The sequence below is a fragment of the Guillardia theta genome (assembly GCF_000315625.1).
Source record: "Guillardia theta CCMP2712 unplaced genomic scaffold GUITHscaffold_57, whole genome shotgun sequence".
In the NCBI taxonomy this organism is placed as follows: domain Eukaryota; class Cryptophyceae; order Pyrenomonadales; family Geminigeraceae; genus Guillardia; species Guillardia theta.
In genome coordinates, this window is record NW_005434617.1 from 74,659 (window position 1) to 94,996 (window position 20,338).

General features: G+C 55.5%; 6 protein-coding genes across 6 annotated transcripts in view; 4 read left to right on the plus strand and 2 right to left on the minus strand.

The window, feature by feature from the left end:
- Positions 1–1,780: 1,780 nt before the first annotated feature.
- On the plus strand, positions 1,781–3,070 carry GUITHDRAFT_141716 (hypothetical protein; the record flags this gene model as incomplete). Its single annotated transcript, XM_005828636.1, has 1 exon — positions 1,781–3,070. The coding sequence occupies one exon, from the start codon at positions 1,781–1,783 to the stop codon at positions 3,068–3,070; it is 1,290 nt and encodes a 429-aa protein (XP_005828693.1).
- Positions 3,071–4,579: 1,509 nt separating this feature from the next.
- On the plus strand, positions 4,580–5,966 carry GUITHDRAFT_141717 (hypothetical protein; the record flags this gene model as incomplete). Its single annotated transcript, XM_005828637.1, has 7 exons — positions 4,580–4,746; positions 4,792–4,992; positions 5,038–5,112; positions 5,243–5,282; positions 5,329–5,378; positions 5,404–5,702; positions 5,761–5,966. The coding sequence occupies 7 exons, from the start codon at positions 4,580–4,582 to the stop codon at positions 5,964–5,966; spliced, it is 1,038 nt and encodes a 345-aa protein (XP_005828694.1).
- A 1,018-nt stretch (positions 5,967–6,984) lies between these two features.
- GUITHDRAFT_141718 (hypothetical protein) lies at positions 6,985–11,362 on the minus strand (the record flags this gene model as incomplete). Its single annotated transcript, XM_005828638.1, has 6 exons — positions 6,985–7,032; positions 7,111–8,351; positions 8,392–8,591; positions 8,644–8,762; positions 8,807–8,918; positions 8,970–11,362. The coding sequence occupies 6 exons, from the start codon at positions 11,360–11,362 to the stop codon at positions 6,985–6,987; spliced, it is 4,113 nt and encodes a 1,370-aa protein (XP_005828695.1).
- Positions 11,363–12,214: 852 nt separating this feature from the next.
- On the plus strand, positions 12,215–13,076 carry GUITHDRAFT_112132 (hypothetical protein; the record flags this gene model as incomplete). Its single annotated transcript, XM_005828639.1, has 7 exons — positions 12,215–12,217; positions 12,329–12,388; positions 12,479–12,530; positions 12,577–12,641; positions 12,723–12,782; positions 12,857–12,910; positions 12,969–13,076. The coding sequence occupies 7 exons, from the start codon at positions 12,215–12,217 to the stop codon at positions 13,074–13,076; spliced, it is 402 nt and encodes a 133-aa protein (XP_005828696.1).
- A 1,358-nt stretch (positions 13,077–14,434) lies between these two features.
- Positions 14,435–15,269, minus strand: GUITHDRAFT_153725 (hypothetical protein; the record flags this gene model as incomplete). Its single annotated transcript, XM_005828640.1, has 3 exons — positions 15,140–15,269; positions 14,994–15,092; positions 14,435–14,944 (listed from the first exon to the last, which is right to left on the minus strand). Coding segments are annotated over exons 1-3 (698 nt in total), but the record flags the coding sequence as incomplete, so codon positions are not given.
- Positions 15,270–16,747: 1,478 nt separating this feature from the next.
- The window catches only part of GUITHDRAFT_112134 (hypothetical protein), a gene marked incomplete at both ends in the record, with an annotated part of 5,025 nt that continues 1,434 nt past the window's right edge, over positions 16,748–20,338 (plus strand). Inside the window, 9 exons of the mRNA XM_005828641.1 lie at positions 16,748–16,798; positions 16,851–16,967; positions 17,020–17,402; positions 17,451–18,660; positions 18,829–19,045; positions 19,164–19,234; positions 19,389–19,495; positions 19,750–20,023; positions 20,070–20,270. Coding sequence (XP_005828698.1) covers positions 16,748–16,798; positions 16,851–16,967; positions 17,020–17,402; positions 17,451–18,660; positions 18,829–19,045; positions 19,164–19,234; positions 19,389–19,495; positions 19,750–20,023; positions 20,070–20,270 — 2,631 coding nt within the window. The remainder of the gene's footprint in view (positions 16,799–16,850; positions 16,968–17,019; positions 17,403–17,450; positions 18,661–18,828; positions 19,046–19,163; positions 19,235–19,388; positions 19,496–19,749; positions 20,024–20,069; positions 20,271–20,338) is intronic.

A 20,338-nucleotide genomic window follows, 5' to 3' on the forward strand; every position in this document is an offset into this window, starting at 1 on the left:
GCCCGGCATCATCGAGATGGGGACAGTTGTGAGAGACAGCCACCAAGACCTCCGCAGGTCTCTAGAACGTGAGGAGGTAATGTGGACCCCGGCCGCAGGAAGTGATCACGAAACCACCTGGCCAACGCAGCTTCTGATGCCCTCCATCATCAACTTCACCAGGGGCAGGTGTAAGAGCATTTCTTGTTCTTGGTGCTCTGCCCCAATGCATTGCCTCAAGTGCCCGAGGAAGAATGATGGCACGCCTTGCACGAAGCTGCAAGCAAGGACAAGGCGGATGTGTGTTTTGAACAGCAAATGAATATTTTGGGTGATGAATAAAGGCAAATTTGCCGCGTGATTGTATTGGATTGTTGCTTGGGTTCCCGGAGGCAGGCGTATGTAAGGGAAAGGGTGCAGTTTGGGTAGGGATTTTGTGTTGTACTCTTTCCGAGTTCGCAGCGTTTCGTGTTGCACGCGCTGCGTTTGACCGCTGCACGCGCTTCCTGTTCCGTGGGAGCAATGTACTCAAGATTACCTTCAGCAGTGATTTGTCGACTTCAACATCTTGAACGTACTGCTTCATTTGATATTTTCATCTTGTCCATCGGGGTCGAAACCTGTCAAGGAAATCATTTCGTTCATCGACTTCTTTAGACATTCATGTTTACCTTTTGCTAACCTTTGCAGCCTGGTTTCAATTCCTACACATTTGCTCAATTTGGTCAATTCGTTGATTACATTCACATTTTTCTGGATTGTCATCTATTGTGGATATTGACAAAAACTTCCTGGTTCTTTAGACAACTGTTTCTATCCTCTACCTGGAGCATCACTTCTCAATCGTGTACATTTCAACCGATACGCCGCTTCGTTATTTGCACTGTCAGAGTTCAAATTGAAGCATAAGGATCTTCTTTCTGATTGAGATCTTGACGGAATTCGATCAGTTGCTCAGACTGCGTGGTGGCACAGTAAGGGGAAATGCGCCTACTCGCCACTTCATCAAGTTTCGGTGGTGACGGCGAGAGCGAGGGAACGGCGAAAAGGGAAGCGTGAAGATCCGCTCTCACTTCCATCATCACTGTGAGGCAGCGTGACTGGTGCCGCTGCGGCACTGTTACTGAGTCAGCACCATGATGCTGATGAGCCTGTAAAAGCATCCACCTCGCTGCCGATAAGAGACATAGAGAAGACGGAAGGCAGTTCGGCGCTTCTGATCTACCTACGGCGCTAAGCAAGTCCATGGTGAATCAGCGCCGGGGAGAGTATCCGGGAGCTGTGAATCAATTACATGTAGCTTCGGAAGATTTCAATTAAAACGGAAAATTTGTACCAGAAAGATTGGAAAATCTCAAGATTGGACGTCGCGTCAGGCGGTCCTAGTAGAAACTACGACCCCCAACCCGGTGCTGACCGAAATAGATAGCCGTTAGAACATTGACTAAACATTTGTAACAAGTCTTCTCTCTAGTCCTAGCTAGCAGGAGACCCAGGGTCACGTTACCTCGCGGAGGAGTTTGAAAAAAAAAGACAAAGTTCACCTAGGAATTGGGTCCTACCAAAGCTTTAAAACAGCCACGGTAAATAGGGCCCCCTACTACCTGATGGCGGACGTGGGGGGGAGGACAAGGGCATATATTGTAAGACGAGAGTAGGGAAGAAGGCACGGGGAAGGGAGAAGATAGCGGCAAGGAGGACGAAGAAAGAAGAAGAGAGGAGAAGAGAGGAGAAGAGAGGAGAAGATAGTCAAATCTTATCTTTTATCTGGACGAGCGTCATAGGTCATTGCATTGTCATTATGTCATCGAGCGACCAGGTAGTGGTTTTCAACGATTCTGAGAATGCATCACAAGGACGTGAGACGCAGACATCACGATTGGCGATGAGTAGCATTTCTGTGGATGAAAGCCGAGAGGCCATGGTGGAGACCCCAGTTTCCTGCTCCAAACCTCCTCGACTGCATTACTTGGACAAATTGCGAACATTTTTAACGCTTCTTGTGGTCGTGCATCATTGTTTTTGGGTAGTTCAAGCAGGCTGGGTGCCCTTCCAAAGGCCATGGCAGACTGATAATGCAACGACAGTGATCCAGTACATGATCCTGGCGGGAAACCAGGCGTTCTTCATGGGTCTCTTTTTCTTTTTGGCTGGCCTCGTCACTATTCCGTCTCTGAAGCGCAAGGGTGCGAAGGTGTTTCTGAAAGACAGATTTTATCGATTGATGGTTCCCGCTATCCTTTATGACTTGATCGGTTTCCCTTTCCTCTGGGTTGTCGTTGAAGCTGCATGGAATAGTCCTATGAAGGGCTCAATCTTTTCTTTCGGTAAGGTGTGGACCGACTACTTCATGTTCTATAAAGACCGCGTGTTTGTTGTCAATCATATGTGGTTCACAGTGACTTTGTTTGCCTTCAATTTGACATTGGTGTGTGTACCCGAGAAGTATATTTTTGTTGAACACTCCATCGAATCGATGTCAAAAAAGGAAATCATGATTGTACTGATGAAGATGTCTTTGGTACTGTTCGTTCTCAACTGTGTGCCCCGTTTTTTATTGCCTGACGGTTACATATGGATTCCTGTGTACGGAAATCTTGGATTCCTCATGCAATACAGTTCCGCCTTTGTTGCTGGCATTCTTGCGAACTCTTACCAATTCTTAGATCACATTCACATGGAACATTTGTCCCTCACACTCACATGCAGCACAGTCTTCTACTTTTTATTTCAGATTTTTCAAGTGTACTTATTTGAGGTCATCCGTGGAACAATGGGTTTCTATCCTCAAACGCTCTTCTTGACCCTCTTTGAGCAATCTTTTGCTGTATTTTGGGCATACTCGCTGTTGGTACTTTTTAAAGAATATCAGAATGGAAATCCAACTCAGATCCAGAGTCAAATCATCGGCTCCGCTTATGCAACATACATCATTCATCAGTGGATCATCGTACCATTGGCAATTGCTTTTGCTTACACAAATTTGTACCCGTTAGTTGTTAGCCTGATCTTGTCTCTAGTGTCGCCGTTTCTGGCTTGGGGAGTCGGAATCGCGCTCAAAGCCATTCCTGGATCATCGATTATTCTCTAATCCCTCCTCCTTACCCTTGTCCTGGCGGCAGGGCGGGCGGAGGCTTGGACGAGTGGCAGCCTCGTGGACCGTGGAGTGATGAATCCAGCTTCCGAGCTTGGAGCGTTGAAGGGCTTGGGCTCGGCGTAGAGCAGGGGTCTGATTGACCACGGGGCGGATCAGCTTTGACGTGCCTCTTTGTGTGTGTGTGTGTGTGTGTGTGTATGTGTGTGTGTGTGTGTGTGTGTGTGTGTATTTGGGAGAGAGAAAGAGAGTGGGGGAGGGGGGAGAAGAGTTATTTTGCTTTAGGAATAAATGAATTGGTTTGACAATTCACAAGAGAAAGAGCTGGCAGGATGGACTTCTTTATCACTTCTATTTCTCGCGAGAATCCGTATTCTACATCGAAACGAAGCCAAGACTACTTATCTTTGCTTTTGTACCGTAGGTGTTGTACGGAACGGGATAAATAAACGTCTCTGTGTCATGAGAAGCGATACTGTAACCCCACAAGACATCTCAGAGTCATCCCTTCGGCCAGTGGCCGAAGCAGAAAAATGGTCAACTGGGCTATTCAGCTTCACTTCGCATCCTGGTTTGGATTTCTTTTGACCTCAATTAAAGTGGTTGACTTGTCGATCTCGTCACTGTGCAGGAGGTTGTCTGGAATCTGCCGCTGACCGTCAACCGGGCATCCGGCGGCGCGGCGCCGGGGGCCCGCGGCCCGCGGCCTCATATCGCGGCTCCGAATCCCGGAGCCGCCGCTCCGAGTCGGAGGCGGAGATGCACGGTTCTAGGCTCGCCGAGCCGCCCGACTCCAGTGAAGGCTGCGGCACGCCGCCGCATCCGAGTTCGGTACTACAGTCACTCGCCGCGGACTCCGGGGCGGCGGCCCGCCCGGCCAGCCTGCAGTGACTCCCGCCGGGTCACACTGTCAGTGGCCCAGCCTCCATGACTCAGCCGCTCGGCGCGGCCTTGAACTCAGTGCTCCGCTCTCTCATCAGTGTGGCATATTGCTCCGGGCGCGGCGCTCACCGGGGCTCCGCTCTCAAATACTGTTCTGAGTGGGGACGAGGGCACATGCGGATTGTCATGGCGGGGCCGGGAAGGGTTTGCATCATGCTATATGTTGGACTGCTGCCTCCCGTCAAACCCCCAAACCCATTGTCTCTGTCCTCTCTGTCCTCGTCATCCTCTCTGTCCTCTCTGTCCTCGTCATCCTCTCCGTCCTCTCTCTCCTCGCTATCCCCTTTCTCCTACCTTTCGCCTCGCCCCCTTCTCTCGCCTGTCTCACCGCTCGCGTCTCTCTCGACATCCCCGTTCTCCACCCTCCGCTCTCGACGATCTCCCATCACCTCTCTTGTTCCTCTCCTTCCAACTTCTAACGTCAGACGTTCCTTGTCCTCGCTACCACTGAGGCTCAAGAACGAGAAGCGACGACCCCCGGCCGAAGACCGCTTCCTCCTCCCTCACTCTCGCTTCGAGGGCCGTTTCTTTCCTACCACTGAGTTCGCCACCTTTGAGGCTGAGATGGAGGCCCTGGACCAACTCGATGAAATGGAGCGAGCAAAGGCCTCTTCACTGCCCCCAATCCGCTTCGACGAGAAAGGGGATGTATCCTTTGGGATCCATTGGCGGGAGCAGACTGAGTGGAGCCGACGGTCTGTAGCGGCCAAGGAGCGATGGAAGGACCCAATGTGAGCGATCCTTCACAAGGAGAGTCGCCGCTGACGTTGCAGCAGCGAGAAGTCGGATGCTCTCAAGAAGCGGATGGAGTCGAAGAGACAGGCGCAAGGGAAGAAGAAGAAAGCGACGAGAAAGCAGGACAAGGATTCAGCGGTCGCGACGCAAGGCAAGGAGGAAGGAGATCAAGACCCAAGGACGGAAGGGAAGAAGCGCAAGTCAGACAAGCTTCGTCAGCTTCACCAGGATCAAGGCACATGGTGGCGATTTTTCCTTGTCGTTTCCTCCCTGACTGTGGCAGTCAGGCTGACTGAAAGGCTCCTCTCCGACTCTGAAGTGCGGAAGGGAAGTCTGGAATGGCGTCTGGCGAAGCGAGAGCGGTGAGAGGCAAGCATGCTCAGTCTACGTTGTTGACCGTTGGCAGTTACCGACAAGCGGCACTGGCTCGACTACAAAAGTCTGTACCACTACCTGGGATGATGAATGTTTGTCCTAACATCACCCAAACAGGAGCAAGTCGAGTGATGAAGCAGAAGGGACAGAGCTGGATGTAAGAGAAGAAGAATACGGACACCCTCCTGATGCTTGTACAGCAGGAGCAAAAAGAAGCCATGTTGCGAGCCAGGAAGCGAGAATACATGCGGAGGTAATTACCTTACCTTGTTCGCAAGACACCAGGCTGACAAGACGGAATGCTTGCAAGGTACCGTGAGAAGAAAAGATTGCAAAGAGACGGTGAAAGTGTGGGGGAGATTGACCCTAGGGATGGAGAGGGGCAAGGGAAAGAAACAGAATGAAAAAGATTTCAACTCAAGCTTGACCAGGGTATCTGCTGTCTTACTCGTTAACATCGCATTGAACTCTCAGTATCGGCTCCCATTGCCGCGGCTGCGGCTGGACTTGAAGAATGTTGACTGCCATTACCTGACGCTCGTTAGCGCAGAGCAGAGGGTAACAGGGGAGGACAGTGGTCAGACGAATTGGGCAAAGGGTGGAGGAGAGGGGCAGAGCTTAGAGGAGCGGGGCAGAGAGTAGTAGAGGAGGAGCAGGGTTCAAGGATCAGGCTTCAGAGGGAGGAGCTCACTTCGACGAGGAAGGAGACGGATTCCTCCCCAAGGATGTTGACCTCCGAAGTCTTCGTCTTGGAGCACTGCCGTACAGTCACAACAAGATCATGGAAGAGCAAGGCCCACCAGCTCCACTTCCACTCCCTCAGCCGCGAGCTGCATCCTGACATGCATGGGATGAGTCTTGCGGGAGGAGCAGAAACTAAAGGGGACCTCCTAGCCGCAGCAGCCGCTTCATCCAGTTGGACGAGCGCGAAGCGGGAGGGAGCTTCTCTCTGAATCCCTCCCTTAGAGATGGACTTGAGCATCCTTTTCTGGTTGCTGTCGACGATCTTGAACGTCCTTGTCTGCCCCGGCGCGATCATCTGGAGAATCGGTAAGGGCCGAACTTGCCGCCGCCACCGCACCTCCTCTCGCCCCACTACCATGCCATACAGTTCTCTCATGCCCTGCCACTCGTTGATCAGATGCCCATTGCAAGGGAAGGCTCGTTACCATGGTTATGACTGGGCTCCTTCGGCGCAATGAGGGGGAGGATCGGGAGGAGAGGAGAGGAGACTTGACGAAAGGAGGGAGAGAGAAAAGAAGAGGGAGGGGCTTCACGTTGCATGAGGGGGAAGAGAAGGAGGAGAAGGAGGAGAAGGAGGAGAAGGAGGAGAAGGAGGAGAAAGAGGAGGAGGAGGAGAAGCCGTATACTGCGACGGCTCGAGCGAGCAACAGTAGCCATGGCACGATCGGATCCCGCACCATGGTCTGTATATCAAGTTGGGTCCGCCTCAGGGAGAGCTTTTAACTAATAAAATAAAGACTGATTCTGCTCTCCTCCCTTCTCATTATTCCCTCCACTCCCGGCTTCCGAACTCTGCTCTGCCCTGCCCTGCCCTGCCCTGCCCTGCCCTGCCCTGCCCTGCCCTGCCCTGCCCTGCCCTGCCTTGCCCTGCCTTGCCCTGCCTTGCCCTGCCCTGCCCTGCCCTGCCCTGCCCTGCCGCCCTGCCCTGCCCTGCCCTGCTCCGAGGCTCTGCTCTCAACGGCGTTCCGACCGTCTGGACAGTGATGTACTGAGGCGGCCCGTGACTTGCATCGGACCGTCCGACCGACGTCGATACCCAGGCTGTGATAGGAGGGAGTGGAGGGTTGACCTTATAGTTTAAGCACTTTGATAACTTGAGCTCAGTAAGGGACTCGCTAGTCCAACAGCTTCAGGATCGCCTTGAGCTGCCAGACCTCAGCAGCCTGCGAGGAATCAGCGAGCACAACGACACGAGCAAGAGGAGGAGCAAGGGGAAGAGCAAGAGGAGGAGCAATGCTTACCTGCAGCTTCCTCACGATCTGCTCGCAGAGGTCGCGCCTGTCTCCCTCCTGACCAGCTTCCTGTCGCCTCTGCCCCGTCGCCTCCCCCGTCGCCTCCCTGCTCTTCGCTATGATCTCTTCACCCTCACTCGGTACCGGGTCCTTCACCTCCTTCTGCTTTGCTGCCTCATTGTACCTGACCTCCAGCTCGTCCGCCTCCTTCCTCTTCTCCTCGTGGGCAGTGGCAGGTGGGCGCATAGCTCGTGGCTGCTGCTTGTCCCAGCTGGGGTCGTCCTGGAGGAGCTCGACGGCCTCGGGCACCAGCGGCTCATCCATGTCAGTGTCTCGTGGGTCACTGGCGGCGTCCCAGTAGTTGACGCCTCCTCGGAGGAGGATGGGCTTGTTGTGCCAGACAGAGAGGAAGAGCTTGCCGAGGTGGCCGGGGGATGAGAAGGCGACGAGGAGGTAGGGGGAGTCGATGGGCTCGAGGGTGACGGCGAAGTTGAGGCTGCACTCGCGGTCGAGCTTGAACTGGATGGGCGGGGGGTTGAGCATGTCAGAGCGGGAGAGGTCGATCCCCTTGTCCTCGATCGTCTTGCGCTTCAACAGCACGAAGCCGATCGGGTTCGCGGCATCCGCGTCCTGCAGTGGCTGGGGCTGGGCGAGGGAGATGAAGCAGAGGGTGCGAGGCTCCGACACGTGAAGCTCGAACTGCGGGTTCAGCAGCCACTCGCCGCGCGTGTCGTCAGGCTGGAAGGGAGGACCTTTAGCTCCTCCTCTCGTCCAGTACGCCTTGGATCGCGTGATGGTCCACGAGGAGGGGAAGAGGCGGTTGACGAGCAGGCAGCCTGACTGGAAGGTGAGGTACATCTCTCCCTTCTCCAGCGTCCCGTCTTCCCCGTCCGCCTTCATCCAAAACTTGTTGGGGTCGTCGTGGGGGCATTCAGCAGCTAGAGCTCGATACTTGCTCCAGTTGCTGCTGCTGTTGCCCCAGTCCCCGCTGTACTGCGAGTCACCTTGCCAGGGGTTCCACAGCTGCACCATCCTCCCTCCCTCCAGCTCCTTCAGCGCTAGGATGGGATACACTCGCCCCTTGTGCAGCGACACACAAGCAGCCGTGCTGGCTCCTCCGCCGAAGTAGAAGCCGAGCATGCAGCCGCTCTTGAGCCAGTCCACCATCTGCCGCCACAGCGACCCGTTGACCACTCGCGTGAACACGTCGGGAGCTCGAGACTCGTCGAGGAGGAGGACCTGCGGAGCCCCTGCGCCCCCGTCAGACGAGCGACTCGCCAACTTCCTCACCTGCTGTCAGGTCCTTGAGCGCGTGCTGGATCCTCCCCTGCGACAGCCGCTCGTAACAGCCGAAGGCCTTGGCGTAGGCCTTCTCAAGCAGCGGAAGCCACATGATCCGCTGCGACCGCATGTCCTCCTGCCCGAACGAGCCTTGTGCGTCCACTCCCGCAGAGAAGAGGAGAGCCCTCGAGTCTTTTTTTGCGGGGAGGCTGCGCCAGCAGGTCAGGAGCAGGAGCGGAGGGAAGGAGCAGCAAAGGCTACCGGTCATCGATGATCACTTTCTTCCACTTGCCCTTCTTGAAGACGCGGATCACAAAGACCCCGCACTCCGTGTTCCACTCCACGAAGAGCGACTGCAGCTGCTCGAGCTTCGTCGCTACCTGCCGGTCACCCTCGTCAGCCCCCCCCCTCCCTCGTCAACGACCGAGACCGCAGAAGCTGCTGCCAGAAACCAAGAGTTGGCGATGCTGCCCTGCTTGATGACAGAGCTCTTGCCTCCCTCGGGAAAGAGGATGGGAGGACTGGTGGGGGGCAACCTGCGAGCGGAAAGTGAGGGAAGGAGAGTCAGGAATTCGAGCGAGGATCACCCGCAGTTCAAGTGCTCGCGCAAGTCTGGCTGGCCGTGCCAGCAGGGGCGGAGGAAGGAAACTTCCTCCACCTTCCACCTCTCCGAGTCCGACGAGCGATTGAGCATCTTGCTGCCGACAGGGAAGTCCGGGTCCTCGTACTTGCACTGCAACTTCTGACAGCACGCGATGATCTGCTTCGCGCTCCTCCTCTCCTTCCCTGGCCCCTTCTGCTGGCTCCCACCCGACGGGTTTTCTTGGAAGATCTTCTCTTCGAGGTCAGCCGCCTCGAACTCGTAGTCCGACTCCTCGTCCGACTCCTGCTCGTCCTGCACGCCTCCCTTGGGTTGGATCAGGTTGTCTCCCCCTCGCGGCTCCAGCTGCACCGGCTTGTTGGCTGTCACGGTCAGCCAGAACTTGAGCTCCCCGACGACTTGGCTGGGGTCGAACACCATGGGGATGATGACAAACTCGTCGCGCTCCTTGCCAGGGTCGAGGATCTTCGGTGCAGATATGACAACGTCGCGACTCCTCTTGAAGGGCTTCGACATCAGCTCCACGTCTGCTCGCTTCAGCTGAGAGCCAAGCTTCTTCCCCTCAAGTACTCTCTTCCGCACCACCGCCACCCCGATGGCAACATTGTACTCAGCAGGCTCCTTGAACGGCTTTCGGAAGGAGGGGGTAGATGCCCCTCGCTCGTAGTCGGGGTTGAACCTCGAGTCCTGTTGCGTCACCGAGATGAACACCTGCGTCTTCTCTCCCGTCGCCAACTTTAGCATCACCTGCGGGTTCTGCCACCAGTTGGGGTTTCCCATCTTCGGCAGGCCCCCGCAAAGGCGCGCCGTCTTCCGCCATGCTCCCTGCACCACCAGCGGCTCGGGCTGTGGGTGTGTGGAGCGTGGCACATACCAGGAGGGAGGGAAGAGCTGGCAGATGTGGAGGACATGGAAGTATCTTGTCCAGTCTTCAAAAGTCATCCAGAAGCTGCCGCCCATGGATGCCTTATCATAGTCCAGCGCCTTAGCTATCTCCGGATTTGCCACCCACTCCGGCCCGTCGTTGGACCACATGCCGCTCCAGGGGCTCGAGTTCGTCTGCACGTTGGGCTTCAGCTTCATGAACCGCATGCCCACCGCAGGCTCCTTCACGTCCAAGATCGAGTACACGCAGTGACTCTTGAAGTCACCGTCGAAGTCCGTAGTTCTCCCCTCCCTCTCCACTTCCTGCCAACACCCCAGCAGACCTTGCTTGCACCAGAGCAGCAGCTGCTGCCACAGGTACCCATTCATGATCTGGTCCTGCACATTCTCCTCTCGCAAGTTGATGGCCTGTGCGGCTCCTCCTGTCAGGTCCCTCAGCGCATAGGTCACGCTCCCCGTCACCAGCGCTTCGTAGCACCCGTGCATCTTCGCGTACGCTTTCTCCAGCAGCATCGGCCAGATCTGCTGAGGATCGCTACTCCGAGTGTACAGCGGGACGTTCACTTGGTCGCAAGGGATCCTGTCGTCGATGACAACATTGTGCCACTGCCCGTACTTGTAGTAGCGGACGGTGTAGATACCGTACGCCCTCCCGTTCTCGGTGGAGGGGATCAGAACTTCCAGCAGATCGCGTCGTCCCACGAGGCACCCAAGGGCCCCAACAAACCAGCCGTTCCCTAACGACCCCTCCACCAGGGGCGCTGCCTCCCCAAACACCACCGCTCCTCCGCTGCTTACGATCTGGTGGGGCCGGATCCACTTGACGGCATCATGGGGGATGTGATGCCTGGAGGGCTTGCGAGGGTCCATGAAGAGCGAAGAGGCAGCGGCAGGGAAGTCCGGGTCGACGAACTTGCCGCCCTCATCGCGGTTCGCCGGGTCCGCTAGCAGCTCTTCCTCCCTCGAGCCTGAAGTGAAAGGGATCAGCATCTCCCGCTTCGCAGACTTCTCCCCCTTCATCGTCATGTGCTGCTGCTCCTTTCCCTTGAGAGCCGAGGGATCGGAGCTACCCGTGAAGGCCTTCGCCTGCGGGAGACGCTTGATCTCTCCTGGCCCTTTCGACTCAGTCGCCACCTCCACCTCGCCTGGCTGCTGCTTTCCCCACGATCTCGTCAGCTTCCGAGGCACAGGGTTTCCTCTCGTGGTGCTCTGCGGAAGCCGAGAGCCTTGCTGGGCATGCAGCTGCTCGAGCTTGGAGGCCTTCTGTCTGACAGCCTCCTGCACGCCTCCTGCACCGCTCCACTGTCGGACGCCATCGCCTGCTTGACTTCGAGGGGCTCGGCTCGCAGCGTTGGAGGAGGCAGCGGGTTCAGGAGCGAAGGAGACAGCAGGTCTGCCATGAGAGGAAGAGGAGGATCTGCCTGCCCTCGCCATCGCCTGGCGATCCTTCATCGCCAGGTACTCCTCCAGCTCCTCGTCCTCCATCCCCGCCATTTCCCTGGAGAGTGAAAGTTTTACTCAACCCCCAACCTAAAAGACAGCAAGTTATGAATACAAGTACTAATAGACCTTCAGGGTATGAGCGTCGGCCCGGCGGCCGGGCCCGCCACTGAGCTGCCCTGAGGGACTCACCCAGCCAGGCCGCCGTGTTGAGAGACTGAGGCTCAGTCCGAGTGACCCGACGGGGTTGGGGGGCCGGGCACTGGTCAGAGCGCAGCCGGCGGGCCGGTCCGGGCCGGCCGGCACTCACTGCCGCCGGGCCGCCGGGCCGGGCAGACCGTACGGTCGCCGTGAAGGCTGTGACTCAAAAGTTTGGAACTTTGGAAGTTTGAAAGTTTCTTCTCGCCATCCGAATGTTTGAGCGTAAAGTTTGTTTCACCGGGCGTCACAAACTGACCACCCCCACCCCTCCTGCCATGGACCCCTACCAGTAATACCGTGAAAGAAGCAGCGAACACTACCCCACCCCACTCAAATAGCGTTCTATACCCAGAGTTTTCTAGGTACCTGACCACCCCAACGACAATATACCCCTGGGTGAACTACCCCACCCGATCTAGGAAATTGAACCCGTCTTTCAGCCTGCTGCTCCACCCACCCCACCGCCCCTTATCGCATCTTCGCTTGCCATGCCCCGCCTCCTCTGCGGTCTCCTCCTCGTCGTCGCCGCCGCCGCCTTCGCTCCCCCCCTGGTACTGTTCTGACTAGCCCCTCCTTCTCTTCATCATCCTTCCCGCATCCCTTGCTCCTGCCTTCATCATCTATTTGCTTGCCGCGCAAGACTTCAACCAACTTGATGACGGCCCCCAATCTTGTACTTACTTTGTTCGTTTCCTATAATTCGATATGGTTGTCGTGTTCAGGCGCCTCCATCATGCCCGAAGGTTAGTATCCTCTTCTCCCCTTCTTCTCCTTGCTTGTCTGTCGTGTCTCGCCATCTTTGACGCTGTTTTATCGCAGGTGTCTGGTGTGTCGAGAATTGGAATGCAATTGGCTTCTCCCCAAATCGCCAAGCCCAAGGTAAGCAAGAGGATGATTGCAGGAGGGCAGAAGGATGATGATGACTAGAAGCAAGAGGTGGAGTAGTGGTTTCTGATAGCTGCATCTCAGGTAGATATCGGCCATCAGCTCGGAACCACTCAGCCTGAGGCTGGAAAGCCAAGTAAAGCGCTACTGGTTGCTGTAGTTCGCTCACATGAATCTGTCAGAGGTCGCGAAACCTAAGGCAGCGCCCAAGCGAAAGACTCAGGACGACGAATGCCCCATGTACAAGGTACGCCAGGAGGACAAGTGGGGTGTGGGATTTGGGAGAGCGGGTGAGACGTAGGCAGGAGCATCTTTGAACTTGAGGCAGGTGATCCTCCTCGGAGACAACGAGTACGAACAGTCGCACGTGGTGACACAGATTACCAAGGTGATGCCGCGACCTGCAGGACAGCCCATGTCCCCGCGGGCTTCCCTCTCCCATCCAACTCAACATGTTTACAGCTCATCCCCTCAATCAGCAAGGAAGAAGGCATCCGCATCTTCGTCGAGGCACAGGTAAGGAGCAGCAGGAGCTGCATGGGAGCTGCATGTTCTGACGTTAAGTCTCGTCTAGATGACAGGCTCCTCCGTCATCATCGTCTGCACAGAAGAGCACGCAGAGCACTACGTGCAGCAACTTAAAAGGCAACAGATTTACGCGAAGATGGAGAAGGATGAGTGATTGTTTGTATGGTAGTAAACGAAATCAAACTGAGAGGCTCCAACCTCTTCAGCTGCTGATCGAGACCGATGCCTGCGCCAACTGCTTGTCGTGGGCCTCCTCGCTCGCCGAGTGGACGTACCTGCAGTAGGTCAGACCAGAGTCATGCAAGGGCGAGGAGTCAGAAACACCAGAGGGAAATGGCCTTGGCGAGCTCAGGGCGGTCGATGACTCCATCGCCGATGACATCCGCATGATCGAGGACCCACTGGACCTCCTCCTCCCTGCACCACCGTCAGCGGACACAGTGAGTGGTGATGGTGACATGGCAGCTCTACCTGGGCATGATGTTGTCGTTGAGCTCCATGAGAAGAGACGCGAGCTGCTGGCGATCCAACGCGCCATCTCTGAGAGACATGATGAGAGGAGAAGCATGTTCACTCGCGCTCACCCATCCTTGTCGTGTCGGTTAAACACTTCATCGATCGTGTCCTTGCTCTGGCAAAAAGTTACTTCAGACGACAGCTGAGATTACCAGCTACCGCAATGTAGGACATCCAGGCCTCTGCCGCAGGAGCGAAGAATTCTGGGCTAGGAAGACATTATGATGAGCAAGCATACAGAAGGAGACGAGCAATGGGGGAAGAGACGGGCATTACTGGAGTGAGAGGAGAGTATAATCCTGTTTCTTGCTTGCTGCAGCCATGGACATAACCCACTTCACCTGAGCACATGGACAGTCAGCTAGGGAAGAAGGAACGGAGAGGAACGAAGAATACCTCAGCATCGGTCACAGGGTGTCCCTGGGCGATGGACTGCAGCCAAGTGCGCAACTCCTCGAAAGTGAGCGAGCCTGTTTGCATCGATGAATATTGAAGGCATTGACAACACTGAAGGAACTTTGACCTGTTCCACTCTTGTTCCATTTCAACAGGATGTCCTTGACAAACTGGTTCCAAACGTCTTCAGTCACATGCAGGGAGGGAGAAAATCAAGTACCTGTTTCTGTTCGTGCTTGCGATCGATGAGCTCCCTCTTCTTGGCCTGAGAGCAGTAATTTAAGAAGCCAGCATTGAGCAGCCAGAGGCCGACAGACTCTCACCGAGTGCTTCTTGACCAGAGGGTTGGTCTCATGCAGACCAAGGCTGGCAAACATGTGGTTGACATCTCGATGATTAGCCTGCAATCAACCCGATGAGGGGCGAACCGCAGAGAAGCAAGCATTGACCTCGTCAGCTCGAATCACGAGGAACAGGTCCCGCATGGTGGCGTCTGGCTTCATGTGCCAGTAATCGATGGCGATCTGAGGAGCTCGCTGCAGACAAGCGAGTCATGCCAACACGAATCCTGGGATCTGCACTCACGGCGTTTCGGAAGGAGGCGAGCCGACCATCGTCGATCGCATTGAGGATGTCAGTGTAGGTCTTGACAGCCTCTTCCTCCAGGTAGCCTACGAATCGATGGCAGATCTTCGGGTACACCATGTAGGTCAAGAAGAAGAGGTTCATGAAGATGCCCTGAGTGCCGATGACCGCGAGCCTGAAGATAGGGCCAGGCTTCTTGATGGTGACGAACGTGAGGAGATGCATCCTCTCGTTCTCAGCCTCCTCGAGGAGCGTGTGGATCCATCCATGATCGCGGTTCATGGTGCGCAGGGAGCGCAAATGCCTGAGCATGCCCCCAACCATGCCAGGCACACCAGCGACGGTCTCAAGGAAGATAGCACGGTTGATGACTTTGCTCTCTGTGATGTTCCCGATCTTGTAGCCGGAGAGGGTGTCAAACGTCCACCTTGCAGCCTGGACGGCAGAGAGTGCCAGTGAGTCTGCGCGATCATGAGGGTCGACGTGGGTCTTCTTCACGCCATAGACTTCTTCTTCAGTCCAGACCTGCGACGCCATGTCATGCGCGCAGGGGGAAAGAGCTCAGCGCCAGCACCGAGTGCTGGAAGGGATTGTCCCAGACGTCGTCTTCCACTCCCTTCTTCACTTTCTGCACTCCGAGCGAATGGCGATTGGGCGATGTTTTGAAGTGCACCTGTCGCGTGCGTCATCGCCATCTTGGTCAAGCATGCGCGCAACAACCATGTCATGGATGATCTCTGGGTTTGGCGGCAGCGGGTTTGGACCATGAATCCATCGTCCCGCAGAAAATTGTTTGCCCGAGCGAACAAATACCGGAGAGAGCTTCCGAAGGCTGTAAAGCATGATACCTGCTGACTTCTTCAGCTTAACCCAAGAGAAATGCTACGAATATGCATCCAAATACAATCTTCTTGTATCCAGAAAGAGTGTTTGTTTCTATGATACACTGATACACTACTAAACTTCAACATCATGAAGTATCAGGCTTCTTTTGCTCGCAAGACTTCCATTCGTCCTCTTCTCAGCCATAAATCCCAAAGCTGTCCTCCTGTCTTATTCTTAAACCATCTTTCTTTCCTCTCATTCTACTTTCCACTCTTTCCTTCACACAACCCTGACGTGTGATGTTCAACTTTCCGCACCCTGACATTTTGTAATCCTGACACTCGCCTTCACCTCCGAACACGTCTCGACTCAAGTAATCTCCTATCGTCTCCTCTCTCCTCGTATCCTCATATCGTGTCGTCCCATCATCTTTTCTCTCCTCTCCTCTCCTCCATGATCCCATCTCTTTTCTCTTTGTCACGCCCCAAATCCACCATTAGAGACGCAAAATTGAGCCGTAGAGCCACCCTACCCATTACACTAAAATACAGGTACCCTACCCATCAAAATAGAACAATTCTTCCTGTGATTGCGGGGTTCACAGATACAGGGGTGGGTATTCAGATTGCTGGGGAACCAAGGATGATACCGGGGCCAGGCTAGAAGTACAATATGGGTTCAAACTGATGGGGTAGGGTAGTCCCAAGGGCAGGTAATTAAGTGGAAAATAGGGGGTAATTTCATGGGGAGTCAGGGGTAGGGGTAGGGTTGCTTACTTCTGCTTACGGACTCTTGGGTGACGGGTCGCCTTCTGTCAGTCACTGAGTGAAAGGCCGGGTGAAGGTGCCGGCGACCGGCCCTGTCAAGCGGGGGGATGAGGGGGGAGCGATCGGGGTGCCAAGGGTCGCGGCATGCAGGAGTTGTCGCCAACGGTGCGGGGAAACCCGGTGAGGATGGCATGCTGAGAGGAAGAGAGGAGAGGAGAGGAGAGGAGATAAGCAGAGGTGAGAGGAGCGGGTATGGTAGGTATGGTATGGTATGGTATGGTATGGTATGGTATTAGAGTCTAGACAATTGCGCGATTCGATGTTTTGAACCGAGTAGATGAATTCATGAAACTTGTGTGCTGTTGTAGCATCATCACGATAATCCTGTCAAGAGTGGAACTTGTCTTTCTATCTTGAAAGTCTCGTGCAGAGATGTTGATGTGCTTGTCTGAAGGGTGCATCGTTTGTTGTGAAATAATCCGAAACAGAGCGATCAATGTTTGACGGAGACTTGCTTTGATCCCCCGCAACGCTCTCCCTCTGATGTCCATACACACCACATTGACTGATTCAAAATCATGATGTCATGAATTACTATGGGAATCCTGGATTCTCTCTCTCCTCATTTAGCTAGACAAACCTGTTTAATCTATCCCGTGCTAATCGAACTTTCTTCTCGCAGCTCCTGAGGCTGGGCCGAGCACAGTCATGTCTCCTGCCCATCCTTGCGACGAGCATGTGTGTTCTGCTAGCGGTCTACCATGTTCGCTATCCCTCGACTCCTCAGGTGAACGTTGTCCCGTCGTCACCTGTGCTTTGCATTGATTTCAACCTTGCAGATCCTACATAGTGTTGCAAGCCCAAGCAGGCCGATAGGCCAGCCTGCTCGCGTGGAATACGTGAAGGGAGATCGTGACAAGCCTGTTGGAACTTTGGGAAGCTCCAAGGAGAGAAAGGTACATGCTGCAGTCTACCTACTTACCCCCTGAGGGCACTGACTCGTGGTAGTTTCTTAATGACTTCGTGGCTGGAGCGAGGAGAAAAGCGAAGATGATGGAGGCTGAGAAAGAGCTGGACCGATATTCTCTGATGGCAGAGGAGGCTGTTTCGAACTTGCGGGGGAAGCAAGCTCCGGCTGGTTCGGAAGGGCCTGCTGCGGATGGGTCATCGGTAGCCAAGAAGCTGCTGTCCAAGACCAAGGACGAGATCAGGACCATTGAGAGTGACTTCGAGAAGTCTATCGCCCGGCATGCTGGCTCGGAGCGCAAATCGTCAGAGTCACATGCTGTCCAGCCTCCGAAGCAGCAGCTCGAGAAGTTGCTCATGATGGACAAGCTTGCCTTGTCTGACGAGATTCACATCAAGATGCCGCAGAGCTCCCAGGGTGATCCGTAAGTTGAAGTTTGCGGTCGATAACCCTTCCTGAATTTGCTGGTCAGGCTGAGAGAGCAATGGACGGACGAAGGATGGAAGTCAGCGTCTTCGTCACGGCAGCCACGGGGGTCAAGGATGGGTGCCGTGCGGAAGTTGCCACAGCAGGCGTTACATCAAGGGATGATAGAAAACTCAGTGGGCGAGAGCAGGAGGGCGCCGATGAAGGAAGGGAACTTCAACGTGCCTTATGCTCCGATAGGAGGCTACCAGGGGGCCATGGGACTTGGAGGGAACTTCCACACCAGCGGAGACTCTCCTGCCTTGTCTCTGAACGAGGAGGGGGGGGCTGGTTGGGTGCCCTATGTGGACGACGAGGGAAGGGACAAGTACTACACGCAGGATGTGATCGGGGCAGGGACGTCGCACTACAACGTGCTGAACTCGAGGACGCCCCTTCTTGACCAGGGGGTGAGGGGAGAGTCAGACTTGAGCAGCGGCATGAGCGAAGAGGGAGACAAGGGGCTACTGGACCAGAACGACCACTTCATCGACTACGTCGACAACGAGGGGCGGGAGAAGAAGTTCAGGGAGCTGGGAGTTGTCACTTCAGTGCACAGAGGGAAGACTGTCTCTTGCCTCAAGAACTGTGATGAGGAGAGGAACACAACTCTCACCCCCGTCGGAACCTTCGAGGCTGCCCCCAGCTCAGACGACTGGCCGCAGATGACATCCCGGTCCGTCAAGGCTGAGAGCGAGTCGGACACGGACGACATGGACTCCGAAGCTCCGGCGACGGAAGTTGAGGCAGAGACCAACAAGCTGGGAAGGGACCTGGCTGACCTGAGAAGAACAGCTCAGGTCAAGGCGGACGACGAGCACGAGGAGCAGCTGTCGAAGCTCGACGATTCGCACGCCTCCGCTCTAGAGGCTCTCGACCTTGCGAAGAAGGTTGCGGACGACCAGGTGGAGGAGATCGATCTGAAGCACTCGATCAAGGACCTTCAGTGGCAGCTCAACGCCTCATCTGAAGCCTTGGACTACGCGCAGAAAGACGACTTCAGCTATGTCGGCAAGATTCCGCCAGGGGGGCAGGAGGGGAACCTGGAAAGGCTGTACAAGGACGAGGATCCGTTGCTGCTTGCTTCCATCCGCCGTGGCGATTTCGTGCGAGCAGGGCCCAACGGGGAGGTGGAGCCTTATGTAGACAGCCAAGGGAACGAGATCTCTGACGAGAACCTTGAGAAGCTGAAGAAGAAGACAGGAGACGACCTAGAGGTTAGACGACCTTGTTGTTTGTTCGCGGCTCCCTCCTCGTACTCTGCTCCTTCCTCTTAACTCCCCGTCCCCCTCCTTGCTCTCCTTTCTCCTTCCTCCTTCCTCCTCTCCATCGTCCTTCCATCTTCATCTCGTTCTCTCTTCGCCCTTGCTTGACTCTCCTTCCAGCATCTGGACTCGCGCGCCAAGGACCTCTTCGATGCCCTTCCGCTCGTCGACAGTCACATGCTGGGAGACGACAAGGAGACACCCACCTGGGGCTTCAAAGACATGATGAAGGCGGGGAAGGAGGACCCCGTCCCCAACGAGAAGTTGGACCGGTTGTGCCTGCTCTGCGAATCCCTCTCCGATGACGGGAAGCTAGAATCCGTCCCAATATGTCAAGGTGACTCTTGGCTCTACCCAGTCCTTCCTCCTCCCTGCTCCTCCTTCTCCATCGTCTTCCTCCTCCCTTGCATCTCCCTTTGTTATGTCCACTCGCCTCCTGCTCACGGCTCGACCAGGGTTGAGCTGTGTGACGGGAGCCTGGCAAGACAGCATTGACAATCACCCGTACGACGAGCATGTGCTGCAGGTAAGACTTCAGCGACGTCCACTTCCTTTTCTTTCTCGTGTCTCCTTCCTCCTTGCGCTGCCTGCCGTTTTCCACCCTCTTCCTCCTGCTTTTTCCCTCCTCCTCTGCCTCTTCTGCATCGCACCTGGCTTGTTCGTCCCTCATGTTGTTCCAGGTGGCTCTCCATCCTCCCACGAAGGAGCTTCGCAAACTTGGAGTGCTGGACCGTGCGGAGCATCCGGAAGCTTACAAGGAGTATCCCGAGGAGAAGATCCGAGCCGGGTAGATGAAGGAGGAGACGGAAGGGGAGAGGAGTGGCGGTGATAGGGAGGCAGGATGGAAGGGATAGAATGCAAGACTCAGGAGGAGGGCGAGGGAGAAAGATGGAGGTGGGGACGTTGCGGGAGTATGAAGAGATGAAGGAAGGGAAGGGGGAGGGGAAGGGGAGAGCACGAGGGTGAGGGAAGGAGGGGAGGGCTGAATGTGGACAGTGGGAGGATGAAGTTTCAAGGTCGAGCTGACAGTCTGCCGGGCAGTCTCATCGCTTACTACGATTCGACTCACAAGAAGCCGAGGGGTCAGGAGGACTCGATGGCAGGGCAGACGACGAGCCTGGCGCAGAACTTCCCCCAGAAGCAGAAGAGGAGGATGAGTAAGGGGCAGGTGCGGGCGCTCGCGTGCGACTACCTATCGTCCTCTCCGTCTCGTGGCCATGTCGAGGAGCTTCAACGTCTCTTCCTGCGCAAGTTCGGGGAAGGCTTGAAGTGCACTGGGGAGGAGCGAGGGAGAGCACATCAGCAGGTGAAGCAGGTAAGCTTGTGAGGACGATGACGATGGTGGTGGTGATGAGGTGCAGAACTTGGCGATGAAGCCTGAAGAAGAGGCGAAGAAAGATCAGGAGGAAGAGAAGCTTGAGGAGGAGCAGAAGGAGGAGGAGCAGAAGGAGGAGGAGCAGAAGGAGGAGGAGCAAAAAGAGGAGGAGGAGGAGGAGGAGGAGGAGGAGAGGACAGTTTACCTCTACGTCGGGCGGGACGCGCGAGCAGCCTTCCAGTACAAGGTCGTCAGTCATGCTGGCATCTGTGAGATGACTAAGAGGTCAACAGGTCGAAGACATCCTCTCAAAAC